This window comes from Hylobates moloch, unplaced genomic scaffold, assembly GCF_009828535.3.
Source record: "Hylobates moloch isolate HMO894 unplaced genomic scaffold, HMol_V3 SCAFFOLD_5, whole genome shotgun sequence".
In the NCBI taxonomy this organism is placed as follows: domain Eukaryota; kingdom Metazoa; phylum Chordata; class Mammalia; order Primates; family Hylobatidae; genus Hylobates; species Hylobates moloch.
In genome coordinates, this window is record NW_026652280.1 from 48,295,510 (window position 1) to 48,312,890 (window position 17,381).

The following is a 17,381-nucleotide window of genomic DNA, read 5'->3' on the forward strand; positions in this document are numbered from 1 at the left end:
TCCAGCCTGGGCGACAGAGCGAGACTCCGTCTCAAAAAAAAAAAAAAAAAGTATATATCAGCCACTCTTTAAACCAACTACTAGGTTAGTTAATGAAACCATTTTAGGCCAGAATGTAGAAGGACAGAAATGTTTTTCTAGTCAGTATCAGAGACAGGAACTTCCTGAAGGTTGGGTATCACATGGTGTGTAACCATGGACAATTACATCTCTTCCTGGGGATGGCAAAGTTAATTCTCCTGCGGTTGCTTCACCAGGCTTCATGCTCTTCCCACCACCTGCAGCTCATTCTTACAATGTTTTGGAAGTGGACTATGGCTCTTGACCCTACTCTTATTAACCATTGACTCTATGTCTAGAACTGAGCTATGCACTGGCAATATAATGTAGAGAATATATGGATGAGACACTAAAAGTGGTGGTAGACATATAAACTGACAGATTTTAGCAATGATAGGTTCTATAAATGTGTAAACAAAGTACTGCAGAAATACAGATGAGAAAACATTAATCCTATTTTGGATGAGAGGGTTAACTGTAAAACCTTCGGAGGGAGAGTGATATTTGGACTGGGTCTTGAAGGATGGGCAGGAGTTTGTGAGAGACATAGTGGGATGCAAGCATTCCAGGAGGGGCACAGGATAAGCAAACACATGGAGATGAAAGGTCTGTGGCAAAGGTACTCAGCAAGTGGAGTTGATGGCAAGGAGTAATTGGAGATGAGAGGGAGGGTTCATTTTGTGAACAATCTTAATTAACATGTTAAGGACTTTGGATTGCACGCCATGAACAAAAGAGAGCTGGGAGCCATTGGCTGTTCTTACGTTGGGGAGTAAAGTGCTCAGGTCAGAGCTTTAGATATATAATTCATTAACAGCATGGATTGTTGGGCACAAAGACTAAAGGCTGAGAATCTAGTTAGGAGACTCCTGCCAAAGCCCCTTTAGGAATTAGTGAAAGCTTGGTGAAGAGCAGCGGGCACATGGATGGCGAGAAAGGCATGTGGCTAGGGACCTTACCTGACAGAAGTAGTTTTCCATGAAATTCATATTCAGACCTCCTTCTCTACATTCCCTCATAGAATTTCTTCTTAATGTTCCAGAGTATTCTTGACATATCTCAGGCATTCCTGAAGTTTTAACTCCCTCTGTTAGTTCAAATCCTGTCATTCTCTCTCCTCCTCCCAGATCTTGCATTTCTCTGCCACCATACTCATTTGTATAAACTCCTAAAAGTGTTGATCAAATTAAATTTATTTTCTTTAGTCTATCATAAACTAAAAATTAACAACTTGCCTTGTAATATATGATTTTTTCATTTAGGTATGCATTTGTGAACAAAGAAATAAAAAGATAATACATAAAGAAAGATATAAATACAATATTGAACTCAAAATAATATTATTAATTTGTTAATTTGATAATTATCTGTTGAGAGATTACTATATTCTCTGCTGGAAGTGAAGGCTGCAGAGGACTTAAAAAAAATCTATGTCCTAAAGCATTTGATTTCAACTTGTAGGAACTTGGAGGAAAAATACTCAAATTCTGAAAGTTAAAAAAATAGTGTAAGAATGACCCAGTGTATAACTAGAAGCACAAGACATCCAGAAAAAGACATGAGAACCACTGGCTTTCAGAGAGGAGGCCATGGCTATGTGAGGAGAAAGGTTTTCATGAAGAATCTTGGGTTTGCACTTGGATGGGAGGAGTAAATGGAAGCCTGTTACTATATTTGAGGTAGGTACTCGCTTCAGTAGCACATATACTAAAATTAGAACTATATAGAGATTAGGATTGCCCCTGCACAGGACGATATGCAAATTGGTCAAGTGTTTCTTTTTTTTAATTTAAAAAAGAGAAGAAATATTTGAGGTAGGTGAGATAAAATGATGGCCAGGACCGTGGAACTCCTATGGAATGAAGAATGTTGTCAGTGGGATATGTATCCACTGGCTTTAGTACGTGAAGGATCTTGAGTTTGGGAACAGTGTGTTTTTCTTCAATTTTCCTTGGTGCCTCTTATGGTGCTTTGTTCAAAATTTGTGCAAAAGTTTGTGGATTTAATGGGAACAAACGTGTAAATAAATACTGATGGATTTGATTATAAGTCTTGAGAACTGATTTGGTGTCAGTGAATACGAGTCAACAATGAGATTCTGCTTTTGAGGTGAGAAGACATTGGGGTTATTAATGAAAATGGACAAATCAGGTGGAGAAATAGATTTAAAGACTACTGTGTCCAGTTCTTTGAATAAGCTCCAGTTCTACAAGTTATACACATTTCTATGCCTGTTAAAGTAGAAAACAATGGTTACTGTTTAAAAAGACTATGAGAAAAATAAGCTGACCAGTAGTATTTATTTACCTTGAGAAAAGTAATGTGATACAACTATTTTCACAGATATGAGATGTTATTTTAATTGTTCTTTTATTATAATGGTAGTTATCCACTTACTGTGAAATTCTAATTGTTTCCTGGGTTCTGCCTGTGAACTGGTCTAGATTCCCGTTTTAAGGCAAGTTGTATTTAAACAGTCTTAACCATGTGCTGGAAGAAACTCCACTATGTGCGCACAATCTCAGCTGAGAGCTTAGAAAGATTTTGATAGTGTTTCACCTACCTGCTTTCAATTAAAGAAATTAGACAAATATTTTTTAGGTAATATTTGTGATGATATTGAAAATGGATGCAGTTTTTTCTTTGTTATAATAAGCAGCTAAAGTCAAAGCAATTTTGAATCCTTAAATTAATTGTGTATAAAGATTTTAGCCTCAATAAATGAGCACAGGTCTATTTTAGTTGGGTTGTACTTTAATTTTAATTAGTGTATATATGTGTATGAAATGTGTGTGTATGTATGTTAATGAAATTTGCTCTATTAAATTAAAAATCTTGACTAAAACTTACTCATGGTTACAATTCAGTACTTCTGCATATATAGAGATCCTAATTTGGTCATCTTCTAAGTACTCTTTGATGGTTGAGGAAAATTTTTAAAATGCAGCATATAACAATAATAATTACTGTAGGTTTTTCCTTGCCATTTAATTTACAAATTAGTCATTTAAAAAAGAATGATATAAACACTTTTGAAGAAAAATAAGATCATCAAAAAACAATAATCAAAGAGAGAAAACAGACTTCCTACTTAAGCATTTGAGTTGCTAAACAAATTCTTTTTTCTTACCTGAGTTGTCAATGCATTCAATTATATTTGCGTTATCAGGTGGTATTTGTGGTATGACAGTGGTCATATCCTAAAAGACAGGAAACAACATTTTCATTTGTAGTGACCAATGACTCTAATCTTTCTATAGTCATACATTTTGTTTATTCTTAAATTACCTCAGATTTCCTAAAAAAAATACTATTTAGGAAATTCTGAAATCCATTTAAAATGTGAACTTCACTTAGAAAACCTTCCCTGGTTACTTCCATTTAATTTTGTTGTGGTTTTGATTCCTCTTCATCTTCTCCATTAGCTTTTTCAGCACAGAAAACAGCATAGACTGTGAGTGATGGTGGCCATCTTGGTTCATGTGTAAAGACTGAATTTCAGTGACTACCAACGGGTATTTCTTAGAATATGGCACTTACCCTGGGCTCAGGCTGTGGTCCTTCTACTGCCCATGAATGAATTGCTCCATCTGAACATTCGGGAACAGGCTCAAAGCCAGCTGCACCACGAGAAGCACCTCCACAATCACAACAGATCATCAAAAATGGGACCACTGGTGGTGGAAGGATAGTAATACTAGAGTTAGCACTGAGTACAAATAAAAAACAAAACAACCTGATTTTTTATGGTTAAATTTGAATTCATAATATAATTCCGGTGGGTTCTAAAATTATGAAAGTTTCAGAATACAAGCTGAATGATGGTCAGACCCCAAAGTAAATGGGAGCTTCTGTATATTAGACTGCAGTCAATTTTAGTTTATTTTATAGTATTAAAAATTACAAATAGTGGGCCTGGCGTGGTGGCTCACACCTGTAATTCCAGCACTTTGGGAGGCAGAGGTGGGTGGATCACTAGAGCCCAGCAGCTTGAGACAAGCCTGAGCAACATGGTGAAACCCCATCTCTACAAAAAAATACAAAAATTAGGCGTGTATGGGGGCTTTTGCCTGTAGTCTTAGCTACTCTGGAGCCTGAGGTGGGAGGATGGCTTGAGCCAGGGAAGTTGAGGCTGCTCAACCAGGGAGGTGGGCGGTGGTTGTGCCACTGCACTCCAGCCTGAATGACAGAGTGAGACCCTCTCTCAAAAAAAAAAAAAAATTACAGATAGTATTACATTATTAAAACCGATTAATCTTTCCACGTCATTATTTAGGAAAATATTAAAGGAGAGAAGAAGGAAAGATGAAAAGGTCAGGCAATATATTTGATCCTTTGTGTTCTCTCCTCCGTGTCTTTATTTTCTTCCTTTAACATATGCTTGCCTTTATTTCAACAGTAAAATCTTATTCATGCTTCCAACAATTCTCTGTGAGGCTGCTATTTCCCCCTATGCAAGTGTCTTTTCTGTCAATAACTCTTATACAAATAGAAAACATCACACTGCTTAGCACTGTCTTTTGCTGTTAATCAAGTGGAGTTTTCTTATTTATCTATTTATTATCAGCCTCTTATATAATCTAATCTTGGTAAATGGTTTTGAATAAATGGATGAAAGAAAGAATGTGTAAATTAAAATTGTGAAGAAGGAGGAAAGGAAAAAAGAAGGAAGTAAATTAGGGAAGAAGGAAGGTAGTAAGGATAGACATAAGGGAGAGAGGGAGAGAAGAAAAAAGAAACAAAGAGGAAAAGAAGCCCATGTGTTGGTTTTCTGAAAATCTACTAGAGGAAACTTTGGGTCTACAGGTAATGATGACTCTAAGGCCTATATATAATTTATAAATCCTTTATTAACTACAGTACCCAGAGGTAGTCAGCAGTATAAAAAACCAACTCAGGTTGGGCGCAGTGGCTCACACCTGTAATTCCAGCACTTTGAGAGGCCAAAGCGGGTGCATCACGAGGTCAGGAGATCGAGACCATCCTGGCCAATATGGTGAAACCCTGTCTCTACTAAAAATACAAAAATTATCCAGGTGTGGTGGTGCGCGTGGGTAGTCCCAGCTACTCAGGAGGCTGAGGCAGGAGAATTGCTTGAACCTGGGAGGTGAAGTTTACAGTGAGACGAGATTGCACCACTGTACTCCAGCCTGGGTGACAGAGTGAGACTCTATCTCAAAAAAACAAAAAAACAAACAAAAAAAACCCAAAAGAAAACAGAAAACAAACAAACAAAACTCAACATGAAAGTTAGGTATTATTTACGGTAGTGATAATCAGCACTTGGGTAATTAAGTTACTCTTATGAAGTATTACATTTAAACATTTTACAATGTTAGTTGGTAATAAATATGAATAACAGAGAGAATGAACTCTTTTCATATGTATTTTATGTTATATTCTGCAACTTCACTTGGTTCATTTTGATGAAAATGCTTTTTTCTTTCTCTCTTTCCCTTTTCTCTGTTTCATAGAACTTTTCCTGGTTATTACTTCAATTAATTATGAGCCAGTAAGAATAAACTCTTATTTGTCAATGTAAAAATTTCATTTTTTGGAAACATGTTTTAAATTTTGGAAAAAGAACTCCAGCTCTAAGCTGTGTTATCACCATGGCCAGACACGTTGTTTAGATGAGCCCAGTGTTGATTAAAACTTCAAAAACATGAGTTATTTAAAATCAGAGAAAACCCAGTTCACAAATAAATGTCCAAAAAATATCTGTCGCTGTTCATGTGCTAAGAAAAATGAAAGTAGAAAAAATATTTTATATGTAAGTGCTCTGACTTCACGTTTTGTGTGAGCGTTTGATTTAAATATCTGAGGTACCTTCTGACATTAAGATTTTATGATTCCACATTTGAAAATGACAATGTTTGCATTAATTTAATTGTAATGTGCAGACTACAACCTGCTTACTTTAGAGCTCCTGTTCTCATTTCTCAAAGACTGTGCCATGTGGTTTATCTTGCTCTAATTTCTATCATCATTCGAGGTAATGTTAACGGCCACCTGGAGAATCCATTGGATTCTACCTTCATAGCTAGACGCTTGACTAGTTCTACCCTAGTGGCCATAGAACATGTAAATGCTTCATGTGTGGTACTTCTTTTTCATCATCAAAGCATTGTTTTAAGGTAAGTATTATTTCATACATGACAAAAGCAAGGCTCAGAAAGGTTAGGTGATCTTCGGAAGACTCAGACAATTAGGCTTAGAAACCAGAGTTTAACCCTTCGTCTATTTGACTCTCCTTTTATTAATACTGTGCAGTGTTAGTATAAATAAAATCTCTTTGAGACCTGGCCCCTGCCCATCTTTTAGTCTAAACTTTCACCATGCTGTCACGCACGTCTTTTATTTCTTGCGCATTTTGGAGTTCTTCATTGCAGTACCTTGCACTCTCATTCTTTTGGGTTTTTGCACATAGATTTTTTTCCCCTTGTTTTGTGTTCCCTTTCTCTTGTCCATCAGGCTAATTCTTATTCATCTTTTAAAATGCAACTCAGAGTTTACTCTTTCTCTGTAGCCTTTTCTTTCTTTTCTTTTTTTTTTTTTTGAGACTGAACCCCCGCCTCCTGGGTTCAAGCAATTCTCCTGCCTCAGCCTCTTTAGTAGCTGGGATTAGAGGCACCTACCACCATGCCCAGATCATTTTTGTATTTTTAGTAGAGACGTGGGTTTCACCATATTGGCCAGGCTGGTCTTGAACTTCTGACCTCAAGTGATCTGCCCGCCTTGGCCTCTCAAAGTTCTGGGATTACAGGCATGAGCCACCACATCCGGCCCTCTGTAGCCTTTTCTGATTGTCTTCTTCACTGAAATAGCAATTTGAGCCTGCTTGTTATGGCACTTTCCCATTACACTGAGACTTATTGCAAATAAGTTTTTATCCTCCACAGTCTTATAAGGGGTCAAAAAGTTTAATTTTTTCATCTTATAAACCCAGTGCCAAACATAGAAGTTTCTTTATAATTGCAGAAAATGAGAATTTGTAAAATACGTTTTATCAAAGAATCAGAAAACTTAACTCCTCCCCCAGCATTTTTGGGGGGACACATATACACAGGATTGCTAAAGTACTTACATCCTAAGACCAAGAATCCCATGATGAGGAGTCCAATGCCAGCAGGACCAAAATGTACATTGTCTGATAACCGTGAGGCAGGGCCAGGTCCAGGAGAAACTACATACGGAGATTCAGTAGAAGTTGTGCTGGTTTCATAGTCAGTGGAAGAAGGACTTTCTTGTCTGCCAGTATTGGTAGTAATTTCAGTGCTCGGCTCTGTATTAGTCCTGTCGTCTCCACCAAAACCTTGAATGTCAATATTAATTGTACCAGTGCAAGTTCTTTGAAGAGTATCTGTAATAACGTTCAAAATGGAAGAATATTTTAGACATTTAGTGTAGCAATGGTTGGACAATACAGAATTATTTTTTACATTAACATGTATTTCAGTGTCTTTATTCCCATAATTTCTCCTAACTTGCAAGTCATCCCTTGTTTTTGACTCGGTTTTAAAAATCAATTAAATTTTTACATTATTATTGTAACTAACATTATTAGTCATAGTAATACTATTTATTGGATTATTTCTTTACATTACCAATAGTTGGATATTATATGTAATTTGAAAAGTATAGAATTACAGAAAGAAGCAAAACAAAACCAGAAACCAAATTCATGGTAGCAGCACCCAAGGATGACCCCTGCTGATATTTTTTAAAATGATCTTTTGTCCTTAATTATAATGCCGAATGGTTGCTTATTATTTATGTTACATTGATGTGATCATATGGTTCATTCCATTTTTTTTACTTTAAACTATAAGTATTCTTTTGTTTTTTAATAAACTTTGTATTAACATAGTTCCTGATGGTTATATAATTTTATATCAAATGGACCATGGTTTACTTACCCCAGTTGCCTATTATTGATGTGGTTTTCAATATTTAATTATTAGTGCTGTAATTAACATCTTGTGCATTCATCTTGTTATATTTAAACTTTTCCTAAGATTATTGAAAGTGGAATTATTCAGCAAAAATATGGGAATAATTTGTTTGAGGTTATTTTTGTAATCTTTATTACACAGATGTGAGCTCAGTTGTCTGACTTTATTAATTGATGTAACCCTAGAATCTGGCACAATGGCTGACATTTAGTTAGGACTCATTTATACACTTTCTAAATAAATGAATAAAAACTTTCTGGAAGTATATAACAGAAATATGTTTAAATCCAGTCTATATGATATCAAAGCCCATGTCCTTTCAGCTCAACTATGCTAATCCTGTTGTTTTGTTTTTGTTGCTATTTTTATCATTATCATCACATCCTTCTAAACATATATTGTTATTGCTCCATTTTAAAAAAGAAATAACAGCTATAGATGGATTAAATAACTTCTCTAAGATTCTATAGCTAGTAAGTGATGGTAGAAGACACAAATCTAGTCTCATTTCAGGACTCATGGTCTTAGCTACTAAATTATACTGCCTCAAGTTGTTAAAGATATGAGTCTATAATGCCCAGTGTGACAACTTTTGTTGGAAAGGGGTTACTTCAAAATGTGATAATTAAAATGTTAATATCTTAAGGTACATACAGCTTTCTCTAGGAAAGATAAAAATGTAAATTGATTTCTTACCATCTATAGAGAGAATCGTTCCTTGGTATTTTCCTCCGAGCATATTGTACTGTTCCCTGGTAACTTTATTTTTCAAAGTGAGTTTGCCTGTTCTTGAATCAACAGCTAGCAGGTCAGCTGGATTATTTCCCATTACATACCTGTATTTGAAAGAAAGTGATACAAATTAATGTCAGCTATCTAAAAAAAGAAATTTTAATTTAAAATGTATTTTTTTTTCAGTGAGTAGTTATAATCCCTAGATACAGTTTTCAATTACTAGAGACTATTTTTTTTTTCAGGGCAGTCTTAGCAATATGGGGCCACTCAGGGATATATCAAGATTTACATTTAAGAAAAAAAAATTACTGAGCACCCATTTCTGATGGAATGTCTTTTTATGCCCACTTGGATGTCAGAATAATCCTATGATGCTTGCAGTCTCATTTTCATTTGATTTAGGTAGCAGCAGAACTATTACAGAAGACCCAGATCCTAGGATTTCCCGGGCTGCTCCTAATTCTAAACTACTCTTTTACAAAGAAGTTACTTCATCAGCTTGGCCTGAATTTCCCCCGTTTCTGCTCCTCCTCCCCACATGCATTAGAACTTGACAAGACCTCTTTTAATTCCAAACTATGGCCTTGCCTTGAGCCTCTATTCTATTCTTTTCTCATCTTTGACTTTGGTGTTTTTCTTCTCACCTACTATTTGTGAAACACTGGTTAGGTAATTCTCTCTCTCTCTCTCTCTCTCTCTGTCTCTCTCTGGCACTCTGCTAAGCTCTGGGTTTGGTCTACCTTCAGTGAACTCACTCCTGTGGGGTACAAGAGCGCTCATCAGCAACATGGTACAGTGTGACAGGACTTCTAACAGAACTACTCACACTCTGTGAGGAGAACACCAAGAAAGAATTTTTAAAACACATGGGTGGGCTGAGTGCGGTGGCTTAAGCCTGTCATCTCAGCACTTTGGGAGGCCGAGGAGGGTGGATCACCTGAGCTCTGGAGTTCGAGACTGACCTGGCCAACATGGGGAAACCCCTTCTCTACTAAAACAAAAATTGCTGGGCGTGGTAGCAAGGTGCCTGTAATCCTAGCTACTTGGCAGGCTGAGTGAGGAGAATCGCGTGAACCCGGGAGGCGGAGGTGGCAGTGAACCGGGATTGTGCCACTGCACTCCAGCCTGGGTGACAGAGTGAAACTCCATCTCAAAAAACAAACAACAAACAAACAAACAAAAAACCCCCAAACAACAAAAAAATGCATGGGTAAAGTGCTTCTCCCATTCTTCTTATCACAGTCACATGTGCAAATACAGGTACATGTGCACGCACAGATTTTTTTGTGACTTGGTAGAAATATTTGCATATATGGAGTTTTAAAAAATTACATGGCATAATTTTCCTTAATATAACTAATTTTTCACACCAGCGTTATTAACCAATATTAAATGCTGAATAAAGTGAAGAATATAATTGAAAAGAGCTAATAAAATCTAATTAATTTCAAGCTGAGCAGATTTGCAATCGGAAAATCATTCCTTAAACTCTTCTGAGGGACTAATCACGGCCTGTGGTAATCAGCTAATTGATCAATAAGATATAGAAATACAGGAGTGTCGATACTTATGAGATATATTATTTTCACATATCACTACAGTTTAACATCTTACATCTTGCATGAATTTTTATGTTTTCTTAAGTTAAACATTTTAAATGAACAGTTTATAGTACTTTTTACCATTAAATGATAGTTTCAAAAATAATGAAAAGTATTTTAACTCAGATACTTATAATCTATAAAAAGAACATATGTACTTAAGTTCAATATGTAAGGAAAATTAGTTGAAAATCTCATTCTTACCTAACAGTCGTTGAAGGTCTACCTGTGTCCAGGTCAGTAGCTACAAACTCTCCCACTTTATCATTTGCTCCCATATTACCAGTTACAACATATGTCTTTGAACCTGGACGAAACACTGGGCCTTCAATTACATTTGACACAGTCACAGAAATTGCAGATGCTGTCAGTTTATATTGTGACATAATTGAATGATGAAATTCAGCTTTATTTCTGACACCAATACTGAGTTGCAGACTCTGCATAGCTTCATAATCTAAGGGCTAGAAAATACAGAGTAAAATAGTTTTATTATAAGAAAAGAAAATGTTCCAGGTGAAAGAGAAATCGTTTGATAATAGCAAAAAAAAAGTATTATCTTTCTTTTATGAAACATAAATGCACACAAATACACAATCTATTCTTAAATTTTTAATCTTTAATTGATGTAAATTTGTGCAAATAAAGGAAGAAACAATTCAATTCCCCTAGATTCATTGTTAAAAAGTTGGAAACATACGACATGAGCTCTAATCGTTCACCAAACAAATTTAAAACTTAAAATAATACAGATAGTCAAATGTATGTATTTTTTAGTGCAAAGACAATTTATCCTAACTTCAATCATTTTATGTTTTTCAGAAAGTAGCTATTTATTACACAGTGTGGGTCAAATATATTAGAGTTTCAATCATTTGAGTGGTTTTATCCATAAGAACTATTTAGAAGAAATTTCACATCTGTAAGTGTGACTCTTTGAACAAATCAGATAATATAATGTAATATATGTATAATACAAATAAATCTATTTTCTTCAACATGTTCTAGGAAATATTTATTTCATAAAATAATAAAGTAGTGATTTTCTTTATGAAAAATGATATTAATATCCAGAACACATAAAATCCACAAACAATTATGCCATTAGGCCCATACACACCAAATATATTTTTCTAAAATTTCACAAGAGTAATTTAGATAAAAATAGAATTTCACACATTGAACTCCCCTATTTAGCTAAAATTTTGAATCTTTGTTCTAATGTTGGTTTTATTTGCAATTCAAAGAATGGATGTAAAATCAAAAGTATATATACATTACACACACATAAAATATATATGTATATAGCTATAACAAAGGATTTAATATATGATATGTCTGGGCAAACAATTATCATTCCCATTTTACAGATAGAGATATTGAGGACAGATAGATTGAATAATTTTCTAAAGTAATATAATAGTTTGGGGCAAAATAGATTAGACTCCAATTTCCCCAGTATTGAATCCTAAATAGTGTCATGGAAAGAATGTGAACTTCATATCTAGAGAAAACTAGGTTTAAATGTTGGCTGCACTGCTTACTAGCTATGAGAACTTATGCAGATTCTGTGCTCTCTTGGAGCCTCAATGTCTTTTCTTTTTTTTTTTTTTTTTTTTTTTTGAGACTGAGTCTCGCTCTGTTGCCCAGGCTGGAGTGCAGTGGTGCAATCTCGGCTCACCGCAAGCTCCGCCTCCCGGGTTCACGCCATTCTCCTGCCTCAGCCTCTCCGAGTAGCTGGGACTACAGGCGCCTGCCACCACGCCCGGCTAATTTTTTGTATTTTTAGTAGAGACGGGGTTTCACCGTGGTCTCGATCTCCTGACCTCGTGATCCGCCCACCTCGGCCTCCCAAAGTGCTGGGATTACAAGCGTGAGCCACCGCGCCCGGCCGGAGCCTCAATGTCTTTATCTGCAATATGGAAATAATGTAACCTAATTTGCAGGGATGCTGTGAGGGATAAACTAAAGCACCTGCACACTGTCTCAAGTTAAATACAAGCTGTAGGCATGGTGACACTTTAAGAAGACACAGGAGGCAAAAAGCCACACGTTCTTATGGAGGCAGAGTTGTTTGAGAGTCTGTTTTCCAGACCTATTCTGAAAAAAGAAATAGTTAAATAGGGATTATGTTTTACCATGAAAATATATATTGCATGCAACATATACAATCCATGCATAGCTGTTGTAGATTTTAAAAATTGACTGTATAAGTTGTATAGCACAGGGAGAAACTTTGACTATCAGCTCCCTAGGAGGCAATTTTTTTTTCTTACACCTCAGATGAAATTTTACTGCAGGTAAATTGTGGACCATTAATATGGGGAGGACATAAGAGAATGGCATCCAGTTGTTCTGGACCGGTTGATTTGGACCAAATTTCCAGTATATCTGTGTTCCTAATAAGCCTTGATCAGCAGCCACAGTGAGATGGGAGTGTGATAATTCTACATTTATAGTAATTTAACTTAAATTTTATGAAAACACACTGGAGGAATAAACACATTTTCATTTACATGATGAATATTCTACATGTGTAATAATTGACTTACACTGTTGACATGGACACAGTTTTAAAGCCCCTATTAAATATGCTTTAAAAAATTCTTAAGACATTAACCTTAATGATTAATTATACTTTGTTGTAAGCACAAAATATATTTTTATGTGTTTTTAATTTATATAATCTATTTGGGAGTACTGTATTGACAAAATGTTTCAAGTTAAAATTCAGTACCTGTTTTTCTAAAATGATTATTAGCAGAAAGACTACACTAAAAAGCTCTATGTTATATATAAATTTAAAACACAGTAGTTGTTATTCTTTCACTAAGTCAAGTTTGTGAAATGTTAGCATCATTTTATTTTAAGCTTAACATTTTGAAAAAAGATTAAGAAAACAAAATATTTAGGATAATTACACCATACCTTGACAACCTTTAAAATTCCCACATTTGTTCTTTCATTCATTTCTATCTCAAACCAATTTCCTTCATTTCCAGAGATAAAGAAAATTACTGCCATCCAGTTAGCTGAGAACTCTTCATCCAAATCGATTACTCTAATCTCGAGCAAATTTGAATTTAGAGTATTTTCTTGAATTTCTACGGCATACTGAAACAAGAAGTGAAAACTCTTAGCACAAACTGTGTGAAAGAGAGAAGTACAGTAGGCTTATACTGGACTGTTGATAACTTCATTATTTAGAAAAGATATCTGTGGTTTTCATCTCATTTTTCATTGCTTAACTCCATCTATTCTTGCATAAACACAAGAAAAAGTTGTGTGTCTACATTTGGGTTGTATGGCAATAAACATAACATGTGCCTCTGTAAGCAGAATTGTTCGTATATGTTTTAGAATATAGTGAATTTAGATTTATTAATTCCAAGAACAAATACTTACTGAAGACTGTTCCATGTAGGGGATATTATCATTGACATCGAGGATTTTAATGTTGCACTCACATTCCGCTGACATGCCATCTGCCCCGCCATCTCGGTCAGAGCCTCTTACAGCAAGAGAATACTGGCCGTATTGCTAAAAACACATATTACAAGCAATATCACACTTGACGTAGACAGCCTTTACTTTGTCTTATGTAAAGTTCTTTGAAATGTTGGCTCAACATTTACATAAATCTATGATAGAGGTAGGGTTAACACAGAATATGGGAAATCCACAAGTTTCATGTGATTATTCCCAATAATACTTATCATGCATTATTCAAAAGATGCAACACTTTTTGAAAGGCTTCATTTCTTATTAATAATAATATGTCCAGAGGTTGAAAAAGTTTATAAAGGGTAAAACAAACCAGAATGATCTCAAGGAGAGAGATTAAGTTTACCAAAAATTTATGGCATGAATATTCCATAACCTAAATAATCAGCCCCCGAGTGTGCAAGAAGCATATAAAGAGAAAACAAAGCTTTGTGTTTTGAGAGGTAGTGGGTTGTGGCAATGGAATTATTGGTGATGTATCTATTCTTGACTCTATTCAATGGTGCTTACATTTCTAGAAGCTGGTAAAAGCTATGGAGGCTTTCCTTGACTCATGCAAAAATGCACACTCATTCAAAATGGTGGATATAATTTAGGGGGTTTTATAGAGACATCTTGAGGTCTCTCCATTGACCCCAGGTTGAGAATATCTGCCCTGGTGGCTTCCCAGTGGCTGCAGAGTCCCTTTCCTTCTGACAGCCCTTTCTTAACAGTGCTTTACCATGAAAGCTCTTTTGACATGAAAGAAGCCCCATTGGGCTGTTTAAGACAGTTTGAGAGAGAAAAATGTAAACATTCAATTTCTTCTAATGTTGATTTTCAAACATGTATAAAAGGAGACTTAGGTAACCTAGAAACTTATAACATTTAGATAATTAAAGAGTATTAAAATAATATGATTTATCCTAAACCTAAAAGTCATCAGCAAGAAGATTGTCATTTTTAATAATTAAAACAAAATTAATTGAATACCATCAGAAAATAAAGCTTCCTCACTTATGCCCCTAATGTACATTTAGGTCAGCAACATTCTATTAAAAGACAATTTTTTTTAAATAATGAAAAAGCACATATTTTAAAACTAAATCATAAAATCACAAGGCATGCTAGAAACCTCATAATACTGATTGTACTCTGTTAACATCACTAGTTATTTTCTTATTTGTAAATAAAAAGATTGGTCAGGCTGTCATTTAATTCCTATGCATCATTCTTATCCTGTGGTTCGTTTCCCAAAGTAAATGAATGGGTGGGCTATCAATAGATGTTACATAGGAAAAACAAGAATTCTGTTGTCAATGGAGCTTAGATATGCTAGGTTAAAGAAAGAGAACTTAGTGTGTCAATATTATTGGAGCCTCCAGCATACTCACATGCATTGTAACTCACCAAAACGTGGACATATAGCAAGTGATTCCTAAATTCATTTTATTATAGAACACACTTTTTAGAGAAATGGAGCTTTTGATTCTACCTTAGATTCTACCTTAGGCATATTTTCATGTACTTTCACAATATAGTTTTCTTAAATTGAAGCAAATTTTAATTAATTAATCATATGAAAAATGTCAGCACAAAATGTAATTGAAAAATCCTCCCTTTTTCATTTAAAAAATATTTCTTACATGAAAGAATTATGTGCAAAAGTTATATTTTTTCACATAATTTAAAAATTTAACACATCAAGTAAAAATTTAAAACATCATTTTAAAATGATGTTTAGGATAATTAAACATTTAAAACAAGTAAAAATTTAAAACATCATTTTCTTCATCTCTTTGTCTCTTCAGTATCCTTGCTTTTAGAATCAGTTCCTTTGAGACCAAAAACCCACTTAAAGAAAAAGAATTACCTCTCTGTCTAGAAAGTTATTCATCGTTCGAATTTCTCCAGTATTTCTGTTGATAATAAACATTGGTGAATCTGAAGGTTCTTGTCTTATAATCTTGAAGGCTATTTTTGAGTTCAAATTGTTTGGTTCATCTGCGTCAGTAGCATTGAGTATCATCACCAGTGTATCTAGAAATCAGGGAAATTGATTGCAAATAAGCGATTTACATTTTTGTTACAGTACAGTATATCACCTTTCCAAAAAAGTGTTGAGTTAGTTGATCCATATGATGTAGACTTCACTGTCTTCCCTTTCTACTCCTTCAACATATGGATATCTTGGCTCTTTTGTATATCTTTGCCTAACAAGAAGGTCACATTTTACTAGGAATCTAGACATTGCTGATAACTGGGAAACAAAGGAAATGTGATACTCTGGCTTTCTATTTCTTCTTCTAGTATATTTTCTTCTTTTTTAAAGGATGCTGTGGCAAAACAAAATGATAATAAGGCCAGACCAACATTTTCCCCTTTCTCAACACTTTCTAGCTATATGATCTTGGTCTCAATTTTTATATCTATAAATGGGGATGATATTACTGCCATCCCCATTGAATTCATGTGAGAATTAAATCATTAATAAGAGAATACTATATAAAGTTCCTAATGAATAATGCACATTTGATAAATATACATTATTACTGTTTTGTTTTGGGTGATCCTTCGTCAAGTGCAAGGTAATTAGTAGATCTAAAGAAATGCTTGTTTAACTACATATATTGTCCTGTCTCTTATTTAAAAAGGGGGAAAAAACGCAGTAGGAGCAGAAAAGGGTGGGATCGTCTGTGTACAGTTAGACTGGGAGGCTAAATTCACATCCTGATGCCTCTGCCACCACTGTGCAAAATGCCTTTAAAATTTCTTGTTAGGACTCCTCTACAGGGCTGACCTGAGAGTTATGTGAGAAAAATCCTTCTCATTGCTTTAGAATCGCGCCTTGTGTCTCTCAGTTTGGAGCTGCTTCCGTAGTTGAAAGGAAAGACTTGCTATTCTGCATCTTTTCTATAGTTTATCTCTTACATTCATGATGTGTACTTTGACATAGTTTAGTCTCCAGTTAGGTGCCTGGCTGTTAGGAGTGATTTGGAAGCCACTACATTACTTACTTGCGTTAGAATTTTCTTCTATTTGTCCTGCAAATGTAGCCATTGAAAACACTGGAGGGTTGTCATTTATATCCAAAACCCTGACTCTGAGCTCTAAAGGCCTCTCTAAATCTTGGCCCATTGAGTTCAGAGCTCGGCAGTAGATCTGGGAGAGAAAAGAGAAATAATTATACAGTGAAACACAGATTTATTAAGTTCTTACTTTGAGCATTATGCTAGCACTGTGGCGAATTAAAAGAATTATTATGTTTAATTAGAACATAGGCACAAGCCCTACTTACAGTCACCAAGGGAAAGCAAATGTGGCATTCTTAAGCTAGGTAGTAGCTACATGGGGGTTTATATTATTATCATTATTATTATTATTACTATTATTATTTGTATTTGAAGCGTCCCTAAGTGTAATGTGTACTATTTTACAAAATGGCATATTTCATATATAAAGGCATTGTGATACTAGCCTGGGCAATATAATGAGACCCTGTCTCTAAAAAAATAATAAAGATGTAAAAAATGCATTGTGCCCCAAG

The 17,381-nt window shown here is 35.0% G+C and overlaps 1 protein-coding gene, 1 long non-coding RNA gene and 1 other non-coding gene across 3 annotated transcripts in view; 2 read left to right on the forward strand and 1 right to left on the reverse strand.

Moving 5' to 3' along the window:
- Positions 1-3,816, forward strand: part of LOC116468097 (uncharacterized) — a 12,339-nt gene extending 8,523 nt beyond the window's left edge. Inside the window, exon 3 of the long non-coding RNA XR_004247992.1 lies at positions 3,486-3,816. This is a non-coding gene — a long non-coding RNA (uncharacterized LOC116468097). The remainder of the gene's footprint in view (positions 1-3,485) is intronic.
- Positions 1-17,381, reverse strand: part of DSG1 (desmoglein 1) — a 35,189-nt gene that overhangs the window by 6,280 nt on the left and 11,528 nt on the right. The window contains exons 5-14 of the mRNA XM_032151720.2: positions 16,852-16,996; positions 15,708-15,874; positions 13,757-13,891; positions 13,280-13,465; positions 10,556-10,815; positions 8,712-8,851; positions 7,148-7,423; positions 3,601-3,734; positions 3,191-3,260; positions 1,020-1,228 (exon numbers count right to left, since the gene is read on the reverse strand). Coding sequence (XP_032007611.1) covers positions 1,020-1,228; positions 3,191-3,260; positions 3,601-3,734; positions 7,148-7,423; positions 8,712-8,851; positions 10,556-10,815; positions 13,280-13,465; positions 13,757-13,891; positions 15,708-15,874; positions 16,852-16,996 — 1,722 coding nt within the window. The remainder of the gene's footprint in view (positions 1-1,019; positions 1,229-3,190; positions 3,261-3,600; positions 3,735-7,147; positions 7,424-8,711; positions 8,852-10,555; positions 10,816-13,279; positions 13,466-13,756; positions 13,892-15,707; positions 15,875-16,851; positions 16,997-17,381) is intronic.
- LOC116470006 (U6 spliceosomal RNA) lies at positions 1,744-1,846 on the forward strand. Its single transcript, XR_004248449.1, has one exon. It is a non-coding gene; the product is annotated as a U6 spliceosomal RNA (small nuclear RNA).